This window comes from Polychytrium aggregatum (assembly GCF_025602895.1).
Source record: "Polychytrium aggregatum strain JEL109 chromosome Unknown BJ171scaffold_4, whole genome shotgun sequence".
Lineage (NCBI taxonomy): Eukaryota > Fungi > Chytridiomycota > Chytridiomycetes > Polychytriales > Polychytrium > Polychytrium aggregatum.
In genome coordinates, this window is record NW_026516206.1 from 616,771 (window position 1) to 639,875 (window position 23,105).

Below are 23,105 nucleotides of genomic sequence, written 5' to 3' on the forward strand. Positions count from 1 at the left end.
ACGGCCTTGCACATCTTGTCGACGGCCACTTGGCGCCTCTTGTGGCCCGTGAAGCGATGGTGACGGGCCTTCTTGCCAAGGTGGAAGTCGAGCTGCACTCGCAGCTCCGGTCGCAGGACATGGGTGAGATGGACCTTGAAGGCTTCCGAGACGACACCTTGGGCGAGGGAGTGGTCGACATCCAGGTCTCGATGCCGAGTCGATACTTCATGATATTGTGCCACTTGGTGTTGGACGTATGGCCACACATTTGCTGGTAGTGGCCATTGGAGAATGAGACCACCTCGTCTTGGTGGCCCGGTGCTTGGATGACCGCCGTGAAGATGGAGCCGACGCCTGGGTCGATTCCAATCCAAGTGGTGCGGTTGGGGTCTGGGTCTCCGATGTGGGCCTGGATACGCTGCTCGGAAGTCGGAGGAGGCTCGATGGTCTCGGTGTGATCGGTTCGAGGCAGAAACTTAACGAGGCCGATGGTGCATCCAATGCCATCGGTGCTGATCTCGTAGTTGAACAGCTTGTGATTGATATCCCGGTCACGGAAGAGGGAACTACGCAGCTTGAAGCAACTGCGCCAGAGACGATCCTGGTTGTTGACACCGTCCTCACCTTCTTCCTTGAGCATGTCCCGGGTGAGTCCAAGACGATGTTCGGTGTCAAGGAGTTGCCAGAGAGTGACGGTGTCAATCTTGACATACTTGGCCTTTGTAGTGCACAGAGGAACCATCGTGCACACGGCCGGAGGAGTGTCGACGGCGAGCTGCTTGAGGGCCCACTTGATCCTGGCGGCCAGCTTGTTGATCTTGGACTTGGTGGTGCCGAGCTCAGACTTGGCCGTGGTGAACCTCTTGTCGTCGGAGGGAATGCCTTGGGCAGTGAGCTCGTCCAGCTTGGTCTGGCGCTGCAACTCGGTGACTCGGAGGGCGGGCATGTCACAGTCGATCCACTTGTGGACATTGTCGACCATCTTGTCCCGGGCGAGGATTCCCACATGGTGTGAGAGGCGATGGAGGGCCCGGAAGCGGTCCTGGTCGTTGCTGTACCGAAACTCGTCCAGGACGTGACCAAACTCGGGATAGAGGAACTCGAGATCGGCCTTGGGTGGTGTCTGCCCTGGTTTCTCGAAGAGCTCGAGACAGGCCTCGATGGCTTCGTGCTTATGCTTGTTGGCTGGGAAGACGGCAGCGCAGAAGCGGCGAAGGAGTCGCCAGTAGGCCAGATTGAGGTGGGTGGTGCAGTTGGTGGCATAGGCATTGACAGCCAGGGTGAGAAGCTGACTGTGAGCACCATCAGGCAGACGAGGGGCCGGAGGCAGGTCTGCGTGCCGAGTGGTCTGGTAGTCGCGAAAGGAAGCGACCAGATGCTCGTTGTATTTCTTGGTATCCCTGGCCGTCGAGAGGGCATCGGCCTCGACAATCGTGAAGCATTGGCGGATGAATGCAGGGGTGGACTTGGAGATGACGGGGACGGGAAGATCCTGCTCGATGCACCGGAGGATGTGCAGGTTGAGCAGCCTGGATGCCTCGAACTGGATCTGGGTCATGGCCTCGACGGTGGCCTGGATCTTGTCGCGGAGAGCGGGATTGAGACAACAGCCATCCATCGTCTGCTTGAAGCAGCTGAACTGAGGGGCGGATGACCTTCCATCCACGAGAGGGACGACAGAACTCTTGAGGGGCCGGTATTTGGGACATTTGCTGGTGTTGCTTCGCTGATGATCGGTGCCATCGCACTGGCGACATCGCTTGCCAGTACTCGAGGAAGTAGATGGACCAGGCTCGGTGGGATCGACATCCATTGGATCTGCAGAAGCAGTGGTGGTGAGCGACGGAGCAACAGACGACCAAGCATGCGTGGGGTCAGAATACGAACCAGAGACAGGCTCCGACTGTGACTTGGCTTTCTTGGGCCTGGGTGGCCGAGGCTGGCCATCACCGGTACCCTTACGCTTCGGAGGCATGGGGGCAGAGGATGCTGGATGCCTGCCAGTGGTACTGGTCAGAGCAGAGACTTTTTTTTTATCGTACAATAGCGCGATGATCAGATCAAGGCGAGATGAGGGAAGAAAGCAGCAGGACGAAGGTGTGGCATTTATACCCGAGAGCAGGAGCCCGTCTTTGCGGGCTGGTTGGGGAAGCGACCTGTTCAAAAATCGCCGAGAGGTTCAAGCCAGGGATGTGAACGTGAGAACGGCGGCTTGATTGGAGGGAACTCAACCCCAGAAGCGCATCGCTCGCTCAATCAGCCGTGGGAAGACATCTGGAAGCACCCTCCGAACGGCAGACTCAAACAGGGTCACCATCCCGACCCTGAACCCCTCAGACGCATTCAGCGCTCCTGCCTTCCTGTACTGATGCTTCACAACCCCAAAGAAGTTCTCGATGGGATTGAAGTCGGGCGAGGCAGGTGGGGTGAAGATCACTGACCATCCTCGGCGCTCGATGCAGTCCAGGACAGCCATTGTCTTGTGCATGCTGACATTGTCCATCACAATCACAGAGTCGTCTGGGAAGCTCGCTCGCTCAAAGAACTCGACCATCGAGTGTGTCTTGCAGTTAATCCAATTAAAAGCGGGACACCCGGGTTTTTGACCATTCATCGAATATTTTGTTCCCCAATGTTATCGCGCGCTGGCCATGACCATTCACAAGTGTGTCCAAAAGCATCATTCACCGCCCGCACTCCGAGACCAGTGTGCAGGTCGATTGTGGAGACCGGAGAGCGACCGGTGATATTCACTCGGAGGCTGCCAAAGTGATCTGTTTTATTTTTATGGCATAGCTAGACGCATGCCATCACAAACTACATGTTCATGGAAACGGCTGTGCTGTCCCGTATTTTTCTGAATAAAGTGTAACCGATCACAGGACGAAGCGCATCCCCGAGCGACCAGCCCACAATCTATGTTTGCTGGTGCAGGCACAGCGGTGCGGAATGGGGAGGAGCAGAAGTAGAAGCAAAGGAACAAATAATGTGTGGGCCTTTGCTCTGAGGAAATGCGAGAGCATGAACACGCCGAATGCAACCGTGGCTGCCCCTTGCGCTAGACCTTTTCGGACTGCTCAGGGACAGCACTGATCTCGACATCGCTGAATCCGCCGGTGGTGCTTCGAGCCACCGATGCCTTGCGGTTGTTGCTCAGCGACGCCCTGGTGAGCGAGGCCTTCCGAGTGAGCGAGTATCTCGATGTGGCGTTCTCGTCCTCGGGAGCCTTGGCCTTTTCCTCGGTCTCGCTCTTGGGCATGGTAAAGAGAGGTCGGATATACCTGGTCGGCAAGAGCAGTGGCGACGGTAACAGCATTAATATTTGAAATGGGGCAGTAGCAGTCGACGATATGGGTTAGTGTTGCTTGCGATTGCAGACCACTCAACATGTGGCAGGGGCTACTGTGCAGGGCATGCATAGAATCGGTGTCGGGGTTGGGAGGCAACGTCAATCAATGCAATCTCGAAGACGTACTTCATGTCCAAGCTCTGCAGCCAACCATAAACCACGCGATCGCCTGAACCAGGATCGTCGTCGTGCTCGTCCCCATCAGCGAGCATCTTGTATTCTTCGCCGTTTTCGCGCTTGGTAATCTCCTTGGTCGAGGTATGCTGCTCGGCCACAGCACCAGCAGCACCAGCAGCAACGTCGCCAGCGTCAGGGCTGCTAATCTTGAGCCACTTGAGCATGTACGGCGTGAGACCTCCCAAGATGATCACCGTGATGACCACCACCATGACAGTTGTTCCAAAGATCATGCCCTTGACATCGGCATCAAAGACGGGATGCTCCAAGAATGTGACGCCAAGGGCAAAGGCCACGGCGCCGCGGAGCCCAGAGAACCACATGAGAACCTGCTGATTGAAAGGGATGGCGGTCTCGGGATTGCGACGGTGGATGAGATTGCTGGAGCCCAAGATAAGAAATATATGCGTTCTAGACACCAGGATCGAGATCTGGCACGCGCAACCAGCGAGAGAATGTCAGATCTCGTTCAGCAACGTTATCGAAGCGTGTGGTGGGCGAAGGTGGGTCGAGACAACGTGGGCACCAACATGGGCTCCAATGAAACCACCGGGCATGGCCATGCGACTTACACAGGCAAACAGAATCATCAAGGGACTGTATGTGGTCTTGCCGCCAAAGGACAAGAGCCCGAGACCCAAGTAGATGAAGATGAAGGACTCGCACATATGTCCAATGACTCGAAGAAACACCTGGCGGTCGTGTTGTTGCATGGCAGTTGGGTTGAGTAGAGGTTCAGTGGAGTGGACGTGGTAGCGGTGTTGGGACAGGGAATCAGATAAACACAACCCGGTCGTTTAGGATGGCTGCGAGCGACATACATCGGCGAATGACTGGCACAGAAAGATTCGACGGTTGCGATAGCAGCGAGGCCCAAAGCATGTACAGGGGCCCACAAGATCAAACAGGCGCCATCTTGCGTCCTGACACACATAAGCCGCCAGAGCCGATGATGGGCACACTCACCTTGATGAAGCTCGCCGATTCGGGCGACAAGTTGGGGTAGGCGTAATGGGCCATGGCAATGCCGCAGAAGAAGATCGAGATGATGCCCGTGAGTCCGAGCACATCGGCCAAGAGATAGGACGTGTACGCAAAGACGATAAGCATCACGCTTTCATAAGTGGTGGCCTCATCTTCGTGGACACGGATGTGCTTGGTAATCTTGGCAAAGATCAGGCCGAGGATGATGCCGATGGCAAAGGAGCCCAGAAACACCCACGCCGACTGCAACACGCTGAGGACGAGCGACGTGGCCGACAGCCTCATCTTGGGGTCGGCAATGTCCGTGAAGAAGCGGTACAGGATGATGGCCACGGCATCGTTCAGAGCAGACTCGCCAAAGATCAGGATGTAGAGGCGCTTGTCGACCGTGGGCGGGAGAAGTGACAGAACCGTCACCGGGTCCGTGCTGCTGATGAGCGATCCAAACACGAGCGACTCGACAAAGCTCCAGGGGGAAATGAGCTTGCTGAAAAAGTACATCAGGCCCGATGTCACGAATGTGGAATACAGCGCGCCGAGAAAAGCCAGCGCGATGATCAGCAGGACATTCTTGAAGAACGTGAGGCGCTTCAGGCTGAATCCACCCTGTCGATCCGACGGGAAGATACCATCAGAGAGAGATCAGTCCCGATGGCAACATGGACGAGCGCGAGGTATCGGTGGAGCGCTGGGATCTGTGATGACGAGAGTCTGGCGAGCCGCACCACAGTCCGAGCGGCGTGCCAGAAACAACCCGCTTCTCCTGCTGGCACCCGGCCACAGGGATGACGCAGGGCCTGCGTGGTCACTTGCCTCGAAAATGAGCGGAGGAAGGAGCACCATATAGAAGAACTTGGACGACAGCTGGATGGCGACATTCTCCTGGTCGTAGGAGAACGCGATCCAGCACATGGCCGCAAGGAGACCTACCAGCGACATGATGGACCATCGCGATGAGCATCAGTCCAGGCGGCCGTCGCAGCCCCGGCTGGTGTCCCACCGGCGATACGCATCCGCCTTTCGCATCCATTGAGGTCCCCAGAAGTAGCGGCGTCTGGAGTCGGCACTTTCCGCTCTCCACCTCATATCCACCCCTTCCCACGCGTACCAGTCAGAATCATCACAGCGGATTCGCCGACGTAGTGAAACTGCGCCTTCTTGAGAGCCAGGTTGACGTTCATCACCACAACAATGAGCGAAAGCAGCAGGATTGCTCGAATAAAGAGCGCGTGCTGCTCTTCCTCGGCCGTGGCAGCCACCGCCTCGGCAACAGTGGTGTTGGTTGTCATGGCGTGTGTTGGTGTTGCTGGATGAAAGGGAGAAAGGCCACCTCGGGAATGGAAGAGGGGGCAGCGACCAGAGGCGAATGGAAGGTCCGAGTGTCCTTCGAAAGCGAGCGAGTCTTGACAAATTACGGGGGTCGCGAGTGCGATATATAGCTGAAACTGATCTCTCGGCGACTTCTTTGAGGACCACCGCAGCCGGCCAGCGCATCGAGCGAGCGAGCCTGATAGCAGGAGCGCCCCGGCGGGATCGGCGCCGTCTCTGGGTCGGGGCTGGATTGGGTGCATTGGACCAGACTGCAGCAAATCAGATATTCCGCTGCGGCCCACTTGAAGGGGCAGCAACGTCATTTCCACGCAATCTCCCAATCGGCATCCCAGTGACGAGGTCAGTCCCCCGCCTCATGCGACATTGCAGCTTCGAATGCCCACAGTCTGCTGCTTCCGAAAACGAATATGCCGTCATGGACTGGCGGGAGCAGCTGTAGTGGTAGCTGATATAATTTACACCCATGCCGGCGCAGTATGTGATGGCATGCGTCCAATGAAGCCACATGCAATTCAACAGATTACCTCCGAGTGAAGACCACCGGTCACTCTCCGGTCTCCACAATCGACCTGCACACTGGTCTCGGAGTGCCAGCGGTGAATGGTGCTCGTGGACACACTGAATATGGAGGCAATATTCCTAAGGCTGTGGATGACAGGAGCACCGCATCACAGAATGGTCATGGACAGCGCGATGGTATTGGGTAACAAACTATTGTGTTCTGAACCAAGCGAAATGTCCTCTCTGTTTATCGCCGGAGCTGTATTTGGATGATGCAGAAGCAAGGTCAAACGGCCAAGGAACTGTCTGAATTGCGATGGACAATCGCCTGATCTTGAGACTCCACTGAAATCAGCGGGCGCAATCACGCGCGAGCACAGTTACAACTTGGCCGAGAGCACAGAGCCTTTGGGCTGACGGACAGCGTCCTTGATTTCTTGCAAGACAGATTCGTCGTCGATGGTAGCGGGGACATCATATGGGGATCCGTTGTAGATGGCGCGGAGGATGCGTCGCAGGATCTTACCCGAGCGAGTCTTTGGGAGGCGATGGACAATGAAGACACGATCGAAGCAGGCAAATGGCCCGATCTGTTTGCGAATGGCTGCAACGAGCTGGTTGATGATTTCATTGTTCGAGTGCACCGTTCCGTGCTTCAGGACCACAAACTGGCGGACATGATAGTCAGCGGGAGGTCAGCGGCAAGAGACACACCCAGCTGGCCGAGGTCATGAACATTGCTGATGACAGCTGGCCACGCCATAGCCATCGCCACACCACAGCCATCGCCACACTTTCTGCAAGGTGCATGCACGCCAAGCGCTTACGCCGATCGGGATCTCGCCCTTGAGCTTGTCTTGGCCACCGATGACAGCGCACTCGGCCACATCGTGGTGGGCAGCCACCACTTCTTCCATTGAGCCAGTCGACAATCGGTGTCCGGCCGTGTTGATGATGTCGTCGGTGCGCGACATGATGTTGAGGTAGCTGGAAACGGGGATCGCCCAGTCAGCTACTGTCTCCGCATCCGCACGAACACACAGCGCTGCCAAGTTGGAAGGGATGCAGGCATGTCTACTCTGGACTTACCCATTGGAGCTGAGGTATCCAGCGTCCGTCAGGTCAAAGTAGCCCGGGAACTTGGAAAAGTAGCTTTTGAGATAACCCGAATGGTTCTTCCACAGTGTGGGGAAGCAGCCAGGAGGCAGAGGGAGTTTGAGGGCGAGAGTGCCCATGACATCAGGCTCGGTGGCCTCCTGCCACTCAACGTGGTTGTGGCTGTCGTCATGGTCCACCTCATGCTTGTGCTTGCCGCTGGTAGAGATCAGAACCTTGACGTCGTATCCGGGAGTAGGCGGCCCCGCGCTGCCCAGCTGAGTGGGGGTGCTCTTGGATGGGTCGTGGAAGGCGCAGGCAACGGTGATAGGCCAGCCTGTTTCGGTTTGCCAGTAGTTGTCGCTGCCATTCGCAGGGGGGGGGTAGACAGTTAGCCGCAGTCCCAAAACCCCAGCGTCGATGCTAGCTCGTCCTGCTGGCAACATGGGATCTTGGTGCTGCATACTCACCGAATGGGCACCTTGAGCAACGCTTGGAAATGCTGGAGCGTATCGGGATCACTGCGTTCGCCAGCAAGATACATGTTTCTCAAGCTTGAGGTGTTGTATGTGCGCGTCAGCTCGCCGTGAGGATCCTCTCGCTGCAATGTAGCCGGATTGGAGAGAGCAAATGGGTTACATCAAGCGATCGACCCTTTGACACGAGTCATCCTCAGATAGGGTGACGGCTGTCGGCATCGCTGAGCCGTTACGCACTGCCATTCGAGAGGGATGCATTTGCCAGCCCGAGCAACCCAAGCAGAACCCACCTTGATGGCGCGAGCCGCCGTTGGGGCAGTGAACAGGACCTTGACTCGGTAGTCCTGAATGATCCTCCAGTACGCCCCGGCATCCGGTGTGCCCACGGGCTTGCCCTCGTACATGACCGTGGTGCATCCATTGAGAAGTGGGCCGTAGACAATGAAGCTGTGGCCAAGAACCCATCTGTGTTCGTGGGCCGGCGCATTTGGTCAGTCAAGTGGGCCCAGAGCTCGGCAACGCGGGATCAGAGGCAAAGTCAAGCATTCTCCAGTGGTCTGTGTGGATTGTGACCATCGCTGCAATGGGATCGGAGAGGAATGTCGAGCGACACCGACCCAGGCAGATACCAAGATTGAGAAGGAGAGGGAAACGAGCGCGAACCCACAACTTACCCGATATCGCTAGAGGTGAACATGGTCTCTCCCGGGCCCACGCCAAAGATGTTGTTCATGGACCAAATCAGAGCCACTGCATAACCGCCGTTATCGCGGACCACGCCCTGTGGGGCCGAAAGCGGATGACCGAGGCGGGTGAGCAGATGAGCCGTGCAACGTATAAACGTTCTTCTCAAAGTATGATAGTGATGGCCGGCCACCCGATCGGAACCCCGTGGACCACCATGCCGTCGACTCACCTTGGGAACGCCGGTGCTGCCCGAGGTGTAGAGGAGATAGAGAGGATCTCCAGACTTGACAACAACGCACTCGGGCTTCAAATTGGCTCGTCTGGAGCGCTTGACTTCGTCCTCCCAGTCGTACTCGCCTCGGTTGGCATCGAGTCGGACACGACACTGGGGGCGCTGCAAGCAGATCCTGATCGGCACGACATGCTTGCTGAGGCTCAGAGCCTCGTCGAGCAAGGGCCTGCATGAAGAGCGTCGGAGGTGAGCCTCTGCCGATGCCCCCTCCCCGCGAGAGTTTCTCTCGGAGACCAGACAGACCAAGGCCAACGAGGCAAGCCGCCAGAGAAAGGCGGCGATCCACGAGGACGCCAGCACTTACTTGTACGGAATCACACGAGACGGCTCGATGCCACACGAAGCGAACAGAACGACGCTGGGATTGCAGTCGTCGATGCGCTTGGCCCTGCAATGAAGGAGTGTGCGGCATGTTGGTTGACCGGAGGCGATCATGCCAAGAATTGCCTACCCCGCACAACAGCCGTGCCTCCCTCCATCCCAAGCCGGCCGCACAGATAATACTTACAGCTCCTTCGCAGCAAAGCCACCGAAAACGACGCTGTGGACGGCGCCGAGTCGGGCACAGGCAAGCATGGCCATGGCCGCTTCCGGAACCATGGGCATATAAATGAGGACGGTATCGCCCTTCTTGACGCCGTGCTGGGAGAGCACGCCGGCGAGCACCTGGACATGCTCCAGCAGCTGGGCGTAGGTGAACTGCAGCTTGCTGTTGGTCACGGGCGAGTCGTAGACCAGCGCCGTTCGAGAGCCCCTTCCGTTGAGGACATGGCGATCCAGTGCGTTGAAGCAAGTGTTGAGCTGCCAGCGAGAGGAGTAGGGTAACGATGAGCCAGAAGAGCGAGATATCGGTGCCGAGGTGCCGCTACGCATGGGGGCGGGACCGGACCCACGCATGGTGACCGGTTTTCCGAGAGACGAGATGAGAGATCGCCGGAAGTCGGTGATAATGAGCAACGAAGAGCGAGACGTGCACGAGCGCAGAGCGGACAGCGGCGATCGCAACCGCACCTCGCCGTCGGCAAACCAGGTATAGTGAGGGGCTGGCAGATCCCGATCGACCTTGAGGATCGAGGTCGGGCGCTTGAACCAAGTGACGCTGTTGGCTTGCTCGGCCCAGAACTGGCTGGGGTTGGAGAGCGACGTGGCGTGGAGACTTTGCTGGTGGGCCATTTGGGCAAACGACGGGGTTTCAGAGCAGGAGAGAGACGGAGGAGCAACGGGGCGACGGGGAGAAGAGCTGGCGATGGCGAGCCAAGGGGTACATATGTGATCCGGGCTGTATCCGAGGAGCGTCGCGGGTGGGCCTGGCCTTTGTTTGCGGCCATGAACAGGCACATGGGGGCCACGCGGCCGCAGCGGGGCTCGGCACAAGCCCTCTTGGGCCTTCTTGGGCCTGGCGGAGCAGGACGACAACACGGCCGATGGTCAGGAGGACGCACGGCCGTTGTCGAGAGCCAGCCGCTGGTCGTGGGGGGGGGGACGTTCTCCAAGCAGGCCTGCCCGCCGCCATGCAAGCCAGCTCACGGCGTCCCCGGTCCCGCGCTGGCACCAGCGGCCTGCGAGTGGTGCAGCACCGGCAAAACATCGACGGGCTGTGCCCAGAAAGTCGGTCTTGCAACCACGGGGCTGTGGGTGAGAGAGGGACTCGGCGCGGCGTGCAGGTCTGGTGCTGGGTGTGGTTTGTCGACAGCCGTGGGAAGCGGTGCCTGCCGCCGCAATCTCTCACACAGCGACACGGGCGGCACCCCGTCCTCATGAAAGCAATCGCAGATGGCTCATGCTGACACCGCGGGCTGTCGGGGCATTGCTGGACCATGTCAGTCTCGGCTGGCTGTTCGGTTGTTGGCAAGTCCCGCACCACCGGCGTCGGTGATCCGTAGATCAGGCGCAACAGACAGGCAGTGGACAGTATCAGATAGCAACGCCCGACATCAGTGCCATATATCAATGCCATATATCACACCCGATATCACACCCAATATCACACCCGATATCAACACCCAATATCACACCCGATATCAACACCCAATATCACACCCGATATCAACACCCAATATCACACCCGATATCAACACCCGATATCAACCGCCAGAGACCGATGCCAGAATCAACCACCAGCCACTCAGCAGTCGAGACCCTGGCTCGATGCACGTGATAGGCGCTCGCGCCAGGGTCGTCAAGCGGCCATATGCCGCCCCCGCTTGCCAGCCTTTCTCTCCTCTGGATCGACAGAGCGATCGGCATCAGACAAACAACGACCGACCGACCGACTATTCCAACGCCAGGCGCCTGTCCATCAATTTCCCCCCCCCAGACACTCCCTGCCATTGCACCAGCACACTATGGCGACGCTTGAAGACAAGGCCATCTGGGACCAGGCCCAGCAGGACGACAATGAGGACCTCGGCCAGGACATCCTCCGAGCAAGCACAGACGAGATTGCAAACCGCATCCGTCTGCTGGAAAACGACATCAAAGTGATGAAGAGCGAGCAATCCCGGCTCGGCCACGAGCACATTGCCATGAAGGAGCGGATCAAGGACAATAAGGACAAGATCAAGCTCAACAAGCAGCTCCCCTATCTGGTCTCTAATGTGGTCGAGGTGAGTCCCTCTCTGTGGCGGCCGCGCATCTGCTGCTGCCATTACGACTCGCTACCCGCGGAAAATTTGCTGAATCAACCCACCCGGTCCGCCCGTCCAATTTCGGCTTGATAGATTCTGGACATGGATCCCAACGAGGAGCCCGAAGAGGACGGCGCCAACATTGATCTGGATGCTCACCGCAAGGGCAAGTGTGCGGTCATCAAGACCTCAACACGCCAGGTAGAGATGATATGTCGCCGCCTGCTGCCTGGCCCCCACTTTGCAAGAAGAGCTCGCCGAGTTGTGCAGGCTCGATGAATTCTCCGCTGATCCACCGGCACTGTGCATATCAGACCATTTTCCTGCCCATGGTCGGCCTTGTCGACACCAACACTTTGAAGCCCGGAGATCTCGTCGGCGTCAACAAAGACAGTTATCTGATCCTGGATACCCTGCCCGCCGAGTACGACATTTGCAAGCAGCAGGGGACGGATGGGTGGACAGCGCCGCATGACATCCAGCACCACTCGTGCTGCTCATGCCTCCGATGCCTCTAATGCCGTTCGTGTCTATAATGCTGGATGGTAGATACGACTCGCGCGTCAAAGCCATGGAGGTCGACGAGAAGCCCACAGAGGACTATAACGATGTCGGTGGTCTCGACAAGCAGATTGAGGAGCTCGTTGAAGCAATCGTCCTTCCGATGACACACCAGGAGCGTTTCAAGAACCTGGGCATCAAGCCCCCGAAGGGTCAGATAGCCTCGCCGTCGATTGTGTCCATTTGCGCCACCCTCCCCCCAACAGCCGTCTCGATCCGCAAGGCTGATGCATGCTCGTCCTCCACACAGGCTGTCTCATGTATGGTCCTCCCGGTACTGGCAAGACACTGCTGGCTCGTGCCTGTGCTGCCCAGACAAACTCGACGTTCTTGAAGCTAGCTGGGCCCCAGTTGGTCCAGGTATGTGTCCGAGATGCAGGAGGGTCTGGGTGCTTACTACGCATCGACAATGCGATACTGGATATCCGGTTGTTGCGCTGGAGTCTGAGATCCGGGTCTCTGTGTCCGTGTCGGTTGTCTGACCAGCCGCATTGTTCAATCGCCCTCGTATGCAATCCGGCTTTCCGCGCAACCTATCGGCTTCGGCGACATCGCGTCTGCAGATGTTTATCGGCGATGGTGCCAAGCTAGTCCGAGACGCCTTCAACCTCGCTAAAGAAAAGGCACCGGCCATCATCTTCATCGATGAGCTCGATGCCGTCGGTACAAAGCGTTTTGACAACGAGAAGTCTGGTGACCGCGAGGTCCAGCGAACGATGCTTGAGCTGCTGAACCAGCTGGATGGCTTCAGCAGCAACGACCAAATCAAGGTAATGCTACCTCGTGTTTGCTCACGTTTCTCCTGTTGCTGCGAACCTTGGTCGTGAGGCTGCCACGGAAAATGGCTCGGCCAGCGATGCCAAGCCTGAATCCAGCCATGCAAAGCCACGCTCGCTCGGCCGCTAACGATCTGTGCCGCGCATCCAGGTCATTGCGGCCACCAACCGTATCGATATCCTCGACCCGGCGCTGCTTCGATCTGGCCGACTGGATCGCAAAATCGAGTTCCCGCTGCCCACTGAGGAGGCGCGCGCTCACATCATGCAGATTCACTCGCGAAAGATGACAGTCTCGCCCGACGTCAACTTTGACGAGCTGGCCCGAAGCTGTGACGAGTTTAACGGCGCACAGTGCAAGGCTGTCTGCGTCGAGGCTGGCATGATCGCCCTTCGACGCGGGGCGGTGGAGATCCGACACGAAGACTTTATGGAAGGTGGGCAGCGATGCTGAGCATATTCACATGCGGGGGACAGCTGTTTGCGCTGAGGTATCTCGAGATCGGGCAGCGGGTCTGGACCCAGCACGCACTAACCTTCCATCCATCCCAAACATTGCAGGAATACAAGAAGTTCAGGCCAAGAAGAAGACCTCTCTGCAGGTATGCCGGGTTGCCGTGAGGGCGAATGCTCAGAACTGCCGAGCAGATCTGATGTGGGGGTGGAATGGACTGTCTCGGACCTGTGCTGACTCTTTGCGTGTCTGTCCTGCTTGCGCCAGTACTATGCATAAGCTCCAAGAAGCCGGCGTGTCGGCCCGTTGCGGAACCAGGCAGCCCATGCCTCCAAGGGCGCAGATCGACGTCGTCTGTCGGTTTGGTCGGACGTTGAGCCGATGCCGCATGTGCTGTGAATATATGCATGCTGTCCTTGATCACAGTAGCGTGGAGAGTGCTCATTGCCAAAGACAATCGAAGGCGGGAACCCGTTGGGCGGCACAAACATCCTCTGCGACCAAGCGCAAGAGCGACCAGGGCTTTGAGAGGAGGCCGGCGGCTGGGATAGGGTGGTGCCCCTGAGGCTGATGTGTGGCTTTGGGTCCACAGGAGACAGCGAACTTGGGCAGGAAGTGGATCGAGACATTGTGGATAGCTGCTGTATGTATTAAGGATCCCAAACAAATAGGCCAACGAGCCCAAAGCAGGAGATCTGCCTCGTTTCGTTTCGTTTCGTTTCGTTTCGTTTCGTTTCGTTTCGTTTCGTTTCGTTTCGTTTCGTTTCGTTTCGTTTCGCTCTGTATCGCTTCGTCTCGCTTCGGACGCTCAGTTGCTCGACGTGCCCTCGGCGCCTTTGCGGAGCTCGGCCAGCAGCATGGACAGCTTCTGCCGGAGCTTGGTGATCATTGGGTCTTCGTCGGGCTCCGGCGGAGGCACCTGGTCCAGCAGATATTCGGCTTCGTCGATGGAGAGGATGATGGGGCCGCGGTTCATGGCGGTGGGCAGTCGGTGGTGATGGTGGTGGTGGTGATGACGGCGATGGTGGTGGTGGCGGTTCGCAGACAAGATCCGCCAGCGAATCGGCGGCCGGCAGCCACAGCGCGGCTGGCCGTGCTGACGTCACCACTTCATTAACTTGGCCGCGCACGCCTCGCTTGGCCGAAAAAAAGGCAGACGGGGCAGCGGCCATGCCCCAGACAGGACAGCACGGCCAGACGCAAGTCTCTCGCTGCTCTTGCATCCGCGGATCTGGACCACAGCGACAAGCGCCATCCGCCTTCCGACCGCTGCATCTGATCGCAGCTCTCGCCCCACACCGTCGCCCCCGCTCCCAACACCAAGCACATCGCCATGATCAGGGCGGCATCACAGGCATTTGCCAGAGCCGCATCGGCAGCCCCGCGGCTCCAGCTCCAGCTCCAGCTCGTCTCGGGCTTCCACTCCTCGAGCCGATCATCGTTCAAGCATGTGCTCAACAAGCTCGATATACTCCCACCCGGCGCCCACGTCTCGTCATCGACATTCCTCGCCATCGACCCTCAGTTTGCCCAAGCCACATTCTTTGCCCAGCATCGTCCGCTGCCATTGACGACAAGCCCGGAAAGCTTCAATCCGGAGGATCCCATGGACTTTGAGCAGGCCCAGGCACAGACACAGACGCAAACGCACGCGCAAACACACGAATCGATCGTATCGGAGGTGTCTGCGAGCTTTGCCGGTAAGATGCGCGGGGCACGATCCGACTTGGCTCGGCTCGGCGTCGGCAAGCCAAGTCCCGAACGAGGCTCGGAACCAATCGCAGACCAGACCAGACCAGACCAGACCAGACCAGACCAGACCAGACCAAACGGGGCCTAACCCGGCCTCCTCCACCGATTGCTCTTCACAGATGTCCCCGAGGCACTCAATCACGATACTCTGCAGAATACCCTGCCGGATCTCTTTCTCAACTCGCCTGCGGCACACAACCAGGACGCCATCCTGTCATCGTTCTTCAACGGCGAGGGCATCCAGCCCACACAGGACGTCGTTGTCGTTCCCGAATTGATCGACCCGAATCCAGAGCAATCGCTCATGCAGATGCAGCGTGAGTTTTTCCAGAACGAAGTGCAGGCGATGAACATCATGAAGATCCGCAAGAAGAAGATGAACAAGCACAAGTGGAAGAAGCATCGCCGCGAGGTGCGGCACAACACTCGCTACAACAAGGAGAAGCTCAGAAAGATTGGAGAGAACCGAGAGAAAAAGGAGCCCAGCTCGTCTTAAAGGCGAAAGGCGACAGACAAGCCCCCCCCCAGAAGCCTAGGTTGATTGCCGCACAGCCCTTCCAAGAAAGATATGGACTCGTCAGCTCCGGACTCGCCGTTATGTTCATGCAAAGGCTCGCATCAACGGCACTGAACTGAACCATCGTTGCCGGTGTTATCGCCAGTCGTGATAGCAGGCTCGTTTCGAGCGGCAGACCTTTACAGTCAATCTAATAAAGGACAGGACACCTTGGTTTTTGGTCGTTGACCGAATAATGTGTTTCCAATACCACCGCGCTGTCCATGACCATTCTGTGATGCAGCGCAGCGGATATGTGCGTCTCTGGTAATGGTGGAGTCGCTCAAGGTACTTGCGCACCGAGCCCGCAGAGACTCAGGCTCGGTATCCCTTCCGCGAGGCATCCATCATGCTATGCTTGTCCTCTTCATGGCGCGTGGAACAGCACCCTGGACGGAGATTCAGGCGCTCCTGGATGGCCTCAAGAGAGCAACCCCGATCATGACGCTCATGAGTCCCCAGGATGCACACAAGGGCGGGTATCTCGCCCTGGGTCTGATCCTGGATGTAGTGCGCTTGGGTACAAACACTCGGAACGTTCTGGTCGGTCCCGGTGCTCGGTTGGTTTCTGTCGCTTTCAGTCAGCGAGCTTGTCCAGTCGCTTGCCGCTTGCCGCATATTTGATCAGCGCCCGCGGCTCCCAGTCCAATGCTGTCCTCCTTGCCCGTGATCTCAAAAGCAAAGGCCTGTCCATCGGCCCTGGCCACTTCACTCACATCCAAAACTTCAAGCGACCATCCGAAGCCTCGCCGGCAACCATGCACACGTTTGCGAAGCTCATGGAGCTGCGAGCCCTCGGTGGCCACCAGCACCGAGCCGAAACACAAGCCACCCATCGAGCGCTTTTCGAATCTGGCTCCAACGCTGCCCTGGCTCAGGCACTCTTCCGGCAGAATGGCTCGACGTTTTCTTACCACCGGTGAGCATTCGTCCAGCGCTGAGCTGCCATCGTGCCGCTGGCCATGTTACCCACCGGACTTGATGACACTCCATCTTTCCGCAGCGAGCTCAAGGGCCATTTTGGCTGCGTCAATGCCATCGCACTCAGCAAGCGTGAGAGCGCTCTCCTGGCCTCTGGAGGGGACGACACCCGGGTTCTAGTATGCAAATCTAGTCGGCAATGCTGGGCATTCTGGGTCCTGTGCCTTGCTGACGAGGGCCGAGCCAGAGACCAAACTATCGTTTTGGTCCGCCGAGCGCAACCAAACGGTGCGGTATCATGCTCGATACTCACGGCTGTCCTTTGCTCCTTTCAATCGGCATTTTACGGATCCATCGTCGATGCACAACGCAGATATGGAAGGTCTATGAGGAGTCTGGCACACAGAAACCCATCGCTTGCTTCTCCGGACACACCGAGAACATTTTCTGTCTCCAGTTTGACTCGACAAACCAGAAACTCTATTCGTGAGTCCCCGATGCCCATCTCTGACAGGCTCCCTCTCAGCCTCTTGAGCCACCCAACCGCCTCGACCATGAACTATGATGCTGAATCGTCGTCTTCGTCTCGTGCAAGACCAGATGTGCAGCAGATGGGATGATCATCCAGTACATGGTCGAGCGAGGCATCGCATCGTACCCACGCACTCGCCTTCCGTCGAATATCAGTTCCGCGCACGACGACATGATGAGCAAGATTTCGATCATGCCGACCGACGACAACATCCTGCTCTCATCCGGGTGCGTTTCGATCCAAATGTAGCCACGAACGGTCTGTCGGCATTCCATGGGTTCGATCGCAATCAGAACCGTTGTGGCTAACACTTACCTTTCCCAACAACTGGGATATACGCCCATCGATCGCAGACATGACCGTGAGTTTCCCGCCCTGCATCCACATCGAAATTTGCAACGGGATCGCAGACGAGGCTGTGGATTGTCCGCGTTAGATGTGCATGGTGGGGCGACATCTTCCGCTCTGCCCCTCACACAACACTGCTCCCACCATCCGCAGACTGCATCAACCTCTGGGACATGAGGTGTCCCGATCCTTTCCAAGCAGCTATCGTAGGACAGTCAGCCCAGAACAGCGTCGAATTCAATCCAGTACACGATACGATGTTTCTCAGCTCGGACTCCAGCGGCAATATTCTGTGCGTGCCCATGGCCCTTGGCCTCTGCATGCAGATACTGAGTCGCTGAACTGCTGTGGATGCACGAGCCCGAGTCTTGCACTCAAAGCTGACCCTTTGAATCGCCGCACTTTGCAGCCTGCGGGACCTGCGATGCTTTCGAACCAGGCCGTCGGTGCAAGCGAGCACTCCGACGTCAGCCAGCGGTGTCCTGATGAAGGTAGCGCCCTACACTGTCGTCACCTGTCAGGCCGGATGACCATGGTCTCATCCGCAACTTCTACCCCCTTGGTCTGCAGTACTCCACCGATATCGAGAAGCACGGAGAGCGAGCCCGGCCGTTGGACATTCCTTCGGCTACATGGAGTCCCGACGGAAGCCACATCGGCACCGTATTCCAAAAATTCTATCCCACGCTCTACCACATCTCCCGTTCTGAGCCGATCTGCATATTCAAGTCAAGGAATAAAGAGAAGCACAACGGATTTCGCTCGGCACAAACGTACGTGAACATTATGTCAGCACCGATGCCGCCTGCCAGTTAACAGAGCATCTCGGATCAGCTGCGGCTCAGGCTTTGCGCCACAAACCGGTGATCTCAGCTGCAAGGGCTCCACAATAATCGCTCCGTCTCCCTGGACAGGATCAAGACTGGAGCCTTTGGTAACCTCTTGGGCAGTCATTTTGCCTGCGGAAGCGAAGATTTTCGCATCTATGGATGGGAGGTCCCGAGGAGCGCCGGTGGAGATGTCGTGCTTCCAGACACTGGCACATCCAGCACCAACACCAGTCAAGGTAAGCACATCTTCATCATCTGGATGTGCGGCTGTAGTGCCGAGCTAACCGTTCGACTCTGCGACAAGATATTGCCTTTGTCGTCGATGGCCAGCGAGTTCATCCGCCGCAAATACAAGAGACTTTTGTGCTCGAAGGTACGATGGCAACAGGGACGGGGCTGAGCAGCAACGGCCGCCGATAGCGTTCGTGAACGGACGACGGGCGGCGAGTCATCAGTAGCTCTCGTGACAATATCTTGCAACCCCACCAGGCCCAAGAAGCATCGTCAATTCGGTCTTGTTCCATCCGTATATGCCATACGTCTATTCTGCCGGTGCGTTGTAGCAAGCATTGTCGATGGCTGTGCAGTTATGGGATTACTGGCGACTGCATCACTCCGCGGACCTAAGACTGTGCTTTGGTGATATCTTGTTCACAGGCGTTGAAAAGGTCGTTCGACAGCACTCCATCTTCCGCTTCCCACATCAACGCGATGCACAGGACACACGCAACATGTGCCCCGACCGGTTACCGCCGACGGTGCGAGAGCGCCGCTGGGCGCTGCTTGGTCTGGTGGTCCCTGCCTACGATCCACCCGACTCCTATTCGACTGAAGAAGACATATCGACGCTGCGGTTTTTCGATGCCCTGGTATGCAGTCGGGTTACACTGGCGCAGCGGCCGCTCGAGATTTGTGCGGCCCTTGAACTAACCATATCCACTAATGCGTAGGTCGACACAGACCGGACGGACGGCGACTGGGGTGAGGAGCTGTCCTTCCATGGCAGCGATTCAAGCGACACGAGCGATGCGAGCAGCAGCAATGTCGACTCCGAGCTGGAACCCAGCGAGAGTGACGAGATTGATACAAGCTTGTCGTCGGACTCGTGGACTACGATCGACGATCTCGATAACAGCGCCGAAGCCGACGCTGAAACGGAGATTGTGGCCGACGCGCTGGGAGTGGAGGTACCCGCTGGCGAGGTGGAAAGTACTGCGGAGGCAATTCGCGGCAGCAGTAACGCTGCTACAGCGAGCAGTAGGAGCGGAGCAGGCACCAGTCCGGCCAAAGCAACACTCGAGACCGAGACCACCAATCTGGCCGATCGCGGTAGGGATGTGTGTCTGGGCTGTGATGTGTGCCCAGCAGAATCAGTCGAGGTCATGCGACAGTGCGCCGTGGAGGCGATATCCGATGAACTTACTGGGGTTGTATCTCACCTGTGCATACAGACGAAGCAGGGTCGTCGGCTCACAAGCGGCCACCGGAATCACCATTCGAACAGCCTCGGCAAAAAAAGAGGCACGAAAGCCCGTCGCGAGACCGTGACCCGGACAGCTCTTGATATCGTCGAGGGTCGCTTGCTCGTCAGGAGCCTTCCCCAAAACAACTCAAGACGCCGGCTCCTACCAATAACCCTTGGCTATATTGCACCCAATGGCGTGGACAAATACATACAAAAATCGAGGAGTTGCTGGTTCCGTGAGCGCCGCGACCAGAACAGCCGTGAGCATGGCAGTCAGCACAGCAATTAACTGTCTGGCACTGACTTCACCGCCTCGGCGGCCGATAATACGGACAGAAGCAGTGCCGGATCCAAGCTGTCCTGCTCTTTCTCGGTGTTGATGGTGTCGAACATCTTCTTGAAGATGGCCTCGGAAGTTGGGGCGCAGTTCTCTTTGACGTACTCGGAAATCTTGCTGAGTTGGTGTGGAACTGCGGCAGCCTAGGAACACAACGGAATCAGAGTTAGTCATAGCCGGTCGTACCAGTAGAAATGGCATTGGAAGGGGCCGAAAGGGGCGCATATCGCTCGACAGGACAGGTGCCTGCGACGACATGGTAGATGCTGGCTTTTGCCAGCTTGAGGCGGCACATCACGTACCGTCAGGGTGATGTCGTCCACAAGCTCATCCACCCATTTGCGGTACTTGATGGACTTGAGACAGTCATCGTCCCCCTCAGCCTTCTTGTTGAAGCTGTTCAGGTAGCTGGGCACAGTAATCTCGGCGCTACTTCCATCGGTTCGCACCGTCAGGCTGAGCGAGGTAATGTGTGGCTTCTGGCAATACTCCTCCAGCTCCCGCAGCCGCGATTGTGTTTCCTCGCCGATTTGGATCTGCCGGGCGCTCATCCGCGCAATCCATTCCTGTTCCTCTGCTTCAAGCCTGCGAAGCATGGGTCCGGATGGTGTGAGACAGCATTGGCGGCATGGCTTAATCAAGCCACATCTCAAAGACATTCATCCATCGATCCCTCACAATCGCCTCTTGGCTTTGCGGCCGAATCACATACTCTTCCAGGACGCGCTCGAACTGAGCCGCTACTTCTGTGTTCTGGGTGTTCTGCGGGTGCGGAATTTTCCCATCTGTCGAGATCTTTTGTGGCGCACTCTGGGGGGATAGGGCCCCGTACGTGGTGCCAATTGTGAGTGCTGGCTCTCGCAACGGACGTATGTTCCTGCAGTGAACATGCTCTCTTGCAGTCGTAGTGCGCTCCTCCGTTTGGCGGTATTCAGTACTCACCGGCCGCTGGAACCACGAGGTGTTGATGGATCGGTCAGCAATGCCTTGTGTGATCTGTTTTGCACATGCTGGCGGCGGGGTGTGGGTATAAGTTACAGATGCTCGGACGCCACCATGTGGCACTTTGGGAACTACGGAGCGACCAGCGCCGGTGGTGGAGAGCTGGAGCTCTGTCTACCTTTGAAGGTCTTGTCTTCGTCAGCAGTAGCGTTGGGGATCAGCTTTTTCCTCTCGAGGATTTGTGTCTGCCAAAAGAGCAGCTGCCGCATTCGCACCGGGTCGAATGATTCTGAGTCGATATGCTTGTAGTACTCGCTTGGCTGGATGTCTGGGTGAGGGAGAGCTAGGCAGCCGAGCGTCGGGCAGGAACATGGTCAGTCGTGACACACGACATATGACGCCGTTGTGACCTTTCCAAAGATGCGAAACACACTCACAACACAAGCCCGTATCCTTATTGACTTCTGAGACTCGTTTCCCCCTCAGGCCGAGGCTGGACCGGCGCCGTCGAAGCAGGCTGGTGCGACTCTTTCTCCTCTGGTTGACCTCGGTCTGTCGCTCTGGCGTTACGGCCAGCGGTACTGTGTATTCCTTGAGATATTTCTGATTTGGTCGAACAAAAGCAGAAACCAAGGCGAGCGAATTAGTCGAGGAGGTTCGGGTGGGATCTGGACCACATTCGCGGCTGCGTATGTATCAGCGACGAGCTCGCTCGACAGGTGGATCTCCCCAGCTTGCTGACAGGGAATGAGGGTAGCGACAGACAGAGCATGGCAATGTCCCGCGAATATGAGGGCTGGGGCTACCGATCCGCTTAAATCGGTGCAATGTCACATCATGCATACCGACGATTCCAACAAAAACGCTTTCGGATCGGGCATCGGGACAGCTGACGGGGCATGTGCACCGAGATTTCCGTTGGCTGCGCTGGCCTTTGATTCAGATTCGTGAGAAATCTGATGCAAATAGACGAGGATCAGTGGCCCGTCGCAGCGCACGCCAAAGGGATTTCATCACCAACTCGAAGCAGCCGCCGTCGTCTGCTTACATTTGCAGCTGCACTGGAGCTGCCGGTACGGTTGGGTGCTGGACTCTTGGCCGGCGCGAGGGTCTGGTGCTTCAAAGCCGATTTGACGGGCCGCTCAACCTTTTCAGTTGCAGTCGATGATGTATCGGCGACAGGCCGGATGGACCCATTGCTGGGCGCTGGGAGGTCGGGCTGGCGGATTGTGACGGAGCTTTGTGGCGTGATGATTGTTCGAACCTTGCGTTTCTTGGTGACGAACTTGAAGATAGCTGGATCAAAGTCGACCGGATGGCGGTCTGGAAGCGATAGACGGTTGGATGCATGGCCAGCGGATGAGTGTCTGGATCCAAGGTTGAGGCTGCGACCGGCTGGCGAGTGTCGCCATTCCTCCATCGTCGCAAAAGCACCACTTACCATCGGCGATATCGCTGAATTTGGTTTTCTGGCGTCGTGAATCGAGTTCGTGCACGGGTCGACAGGAGCAGAATGGAGTCAGTCAAACAGCCGCCTCCGACATCGAAGCCTGAGGCCTGAAGCGAAAGTGCGACATGGCAGAGGCGGCCTTTACCGCAGGGTTGGCAAGCATCGCGTAGAACGGGCTGGGCTTGATGCAGAGTGGAGGACGACGTCTCGACTTCGAACGACAGGCGTGACGGAAATGGAGGGTGTCTGAGGAGGTCTGTGGAACGGCTCTGGTGCTGAGACGGTGTGCCAAACGGCGGAGGGGTGGTCGAGGGGTGTGTTGGCGATTGGACAGAATGCTGTTGGTCTGGTGCGCTTCAGCACAGCTTTGGTGGGTTGCGATGTGATGGCGACGCAATGGTGGGCTTCAGCGCAGCTCGGCGTGGTCGAAACAGATCCGTGGCAGATCCGGCTGGGATTCAGAACAGGAGACCGACAACACAGGAACGCAGGGCCAGCCAGAGGACGGCGGGAGGGGAAGGGCAGCGCGCTCGGCGCCATCCCCCAGCAAGCACCACGTGGCCTTCCATTTTGGGCCAAATTGATCTCCGCACAGCCGGGACGGATGGAGTAGCGGCCAGACTGTGGCTGGCCAGCAGAATGTCTGTTCCTGTCCCTGTTCCTGTCCCTGTTCCTG

At 57.5% G+C, this 23,105-nt stretch overlaps 7 protein-coding genes across 7 annotated transcripts; 3 read left to right on the forward strand and 4 right to left on the reverse strand.

Annotated features, from left to right (window-relative positions):
- Window positions 1-2,712: 2,712 nt before the first annotated feature.
- On the reverse strand, window positions 2,713-5,781 carry BJ171DRAFT_595719 (Sodium/hydrogen exchanger family-domain-containing protein; the record flags this gene model as incomplete). The annotated part of the gene is made up of 7 exons (XM_053114622.1): window positions 2,713-3,263; window positions 3,458-3,939; window positions 4,081-4,200; window positions 4,330-4,341; window positions 4,475-5,098; window positions 5,333-5,418; window positions 5,601-5,781. The coding sequence occupies 7 exons, from the start codon at window positions 5,779-5,781 to the stop codon at window positions 3,041-3,043; spliced, it is 1,728 nt and encodes a 575-aa protein (XP_052970670.1). The 3' UTR covers window positions 2,713-3,040.
- A 721-nt stretch (window positions 5,782-6,502) lies between these two features.
- BJ171DRAFT_489460 (uncharacterized protein) lies at window positions 6,503-10,346 on the reverse strand. The gene is made up of 10 exons (XM_053109485.1): window positions 9,890-10,346; window positions 9,387-9,679; window positions 9,183-9,266; window positions 8,816-9,044; window positions 8,574-8,680; window positions 8,190-8,364; window positions 7,891-8,021; window positions 7,415-7,783; window positions 7,153-7,312; window positions 6,503-6,993 (listed from the first exon to the last, which is right to left on the reverse strand). Exons 1-10 carry the CDS (start codon window positions 10,049-10,051, stop codon window positions 6,706-6,708), a joined length of 1,998 nt encoding a protein of 665 aa, XP_052970671.1. The 5' UTR covers window positions 10,052-10,346; the 3' UTR covers window positions 6,503-6,705.
- An 877-nt stretch (window positions 10,347-11,223) lies between these two features.
- BJ171DRAFT_557756 (P-loop containing nucleoside triphosphate hydrolase protein) lies at window positions 11,224-13,575 on the forward strand (the record flags this gene model as incomplete). Its single annotated transcript, XM_053113114.1, has 9 exons — window positions 11,224-11,484; window positions 11,599-11,706; window positions 11,820-11,929; window positions 12,055-12,218; window positions 12,317-12,426; window positions 12,630-12,836; window positions 12,994-13,279; window positions 13,404-13,444; window positions 13,564-13,575. The coding sequence occupies 9 exons, from the start codon at window positions 11,224-11,226 to the stop codon at window positions 13,573-13,575; spliced, it is 1,299 nt and encodes a 432-aa protein (XP_052970672.1).
- A 529-nt stretch (window positions 13,576-14,104) lies between these two features.
- On the reverse strand, window positions 14,105-14,272 carry BJ171DRAFT_419404 (uncharacterized protein; the record flags this gene model as incomplete). The annotated part of the gene is made up of 1 exon (XM_053107389.1): window positions 14,105-14,272. One exon carries the CDS (start codon window positions 14,270-14,272, stop codon window positions 14,105-14,107), a length of 168 nt encoding a protein of 55 aa, XP_052970673.1.
- A 214-nt stretch (window positions 14,273-14,486) lies between these two features.
- On the forward strand, window positions 14,487-15,798 carry BJ171DRAFT_489466 (uncharacterized protein). The gene is made up of 2 exons (XM_053109486.1): window positions 14,487-14,996; window positions 15,168-15,798. Exons 1-2 carry the CDS (start codon window positions 14,630-14,632, stop codon window positions 15,542-15,544), a joined length of 744 nt encoding a protein of 247 aa, XP_052970674.1. The 5' UTR covers window positions 14,487-14,629; the 3' UTR covers window positions 15,545-15,798.
- Window positions 15,799-16,270: 472 nt separating this feature from the next.
- Window positions 16,271-19,859, forward strand: BJ171DRAFT_489469 (WD40-repeat-containing domain protein). Its single transcript, XM_053109487.1, has 14 exons — window positions 16,271-16,523; window positions 16,608-16,704; window positions 16,899-17,011; window positions 17,126-17,284; window positions 17,411-17,418; window positions 17,559-17,697; window positions 17,815-17,896; window positions 17,976-18,178; window positions 18,320-18,471; window positions 18,540-18,608; window positions 18,725-18,787; window positions 18,893-19,104; window positions 19,186-19,564; window positions 19,687-19,859. The coding sequence occupies exons 1-14, from the start codon at window positions 16,363-16,365 to the stop codon at window positions 19,797-19,799; spliced, it is 1,950 nt and encodes a 649-aa protein (XP_052970675.1). The 5' UTR covers window positions 16,271-16,362; the 3' UTR covers window positions 19,800-19,859.
- On the reverse strand, window positions 19,860-22,901 carry BJ171DRAFT_489471 (Mis12-Mtw1 protein family-domain-containing protein). The gene is made up of 10 exons (XM_053109488.1): window positions 22,575-22,901; window positions 22,421-22,448; window positions 22,028-22,302; window positions 21,825-21,935; window positions 21,417-21,582; window positions 21,158-21,322; window positions 20,980-21,047; window positions 20,750-20,847; window positions 20,340-20,622; window positions 19,860-20,180 (listed from the first exon to the last, which is right to left on the reverse strand). Exons 1-10 carry the CDS (start codon window positions 22,590-22,592, stop codon window positions 19,986-19,988), a joined length of 1,407 nt encoding a protein of 468 aa, XP_052970676.1. The 5' UTR covers window positions 22,593-22,901; the 3' UTR covers window positions 19,860-19,985.
- Window positions 22,902-23,105: the final 204 nt, after the last annotated feature.

What these genes read in the sequence shown, in the direction of transcription:
- BJ171DRAFT_489466 (XM_053109486.1), top strand. Translation starts at nt 14,630, where the DNA reads ATGATCAGGGCGGCATCACAGGCATTTGCCAGAGCCGCATCGGCAGCC. An exon ending in GGTGTCTGCGAGCTTTGCCG is followed by an intron (nt 14,997 to 15,167) that starts GTAAGATGCGCG and finishes TGCTCTTCACAG; the next exon opens with ATGTCCCCGAGGCACTCAAT.
- BJ171DRAFT_489469 (XM_053109487.1), top strand. Translation starts at nt 16,363, where the DNA reads ATGCACACGTTTGCGAAGCTCATGGAGCTGCGAGCCCTCGGTGGCCAC. An exon ending in ACAAACCAGAAACTCTATTC is followed by an intron (nt 17,012 to 17,125) that starts GTGAGTCCCCGA and finishes GTGCAAGACCAG; the next exon opens with ATGTGCAGCAGATGGGATGA. An exon ending in GGATTTCGCTCGGCACAAAC is followed by an intron (nt 18,179 to 18,319) that starts GTACGTGAACAT and finishes CTCCCTGGACAG; the next exon opens with GATCAAGACTGGAGCCTTTG.
- BJ171DRAFT_489460 (XM_053109485.1), bottom strand. Translation starts at nt 10,051, where the DNA reads ATGGCCCACCAGCAAAGTCTCCACGCCACGTCGCTCTCCAACCCCAGC. An exon ending in GGCTTTGCTGCGAAGGAGCT is followed by an intron (nt 9,267 to 9,386) that starts GTAAGTATTATC and finishes CCTTCATTGCAG; the next exon opens with GGCCAAGCGCATCGACGACT. An exon ending in TCTCGTGTGATTCCGTACAA is followed by an intron (nt 9,045 to 9,182) that starts GTAAGTGCTGGC and finishes CTCTTCATGCAG; the next exon opens with GCCCTTGCTCGACGAGGCTC.
- BJ171DRAFT_489471 (XM_053109488.1), bottom strand. An exon ending in GCTCCAGTGCAGCTGCAAAT is followed by an intron (nt 21,936 to 22,027) that starts GTAAGCAGACGA and finishes TATTTGCATCAG; the next exon opens with ATTTCTCACGAATCTGAATC. An exon ending in TGGACGACATCACCCTGACG is followed by an intron (nt 20,181 to 20,339) that starts GTACGTGATGTG and finishes TTGTGTTCCTAG; the next exon opens with GCTGCCGCAGTTCCACACCA.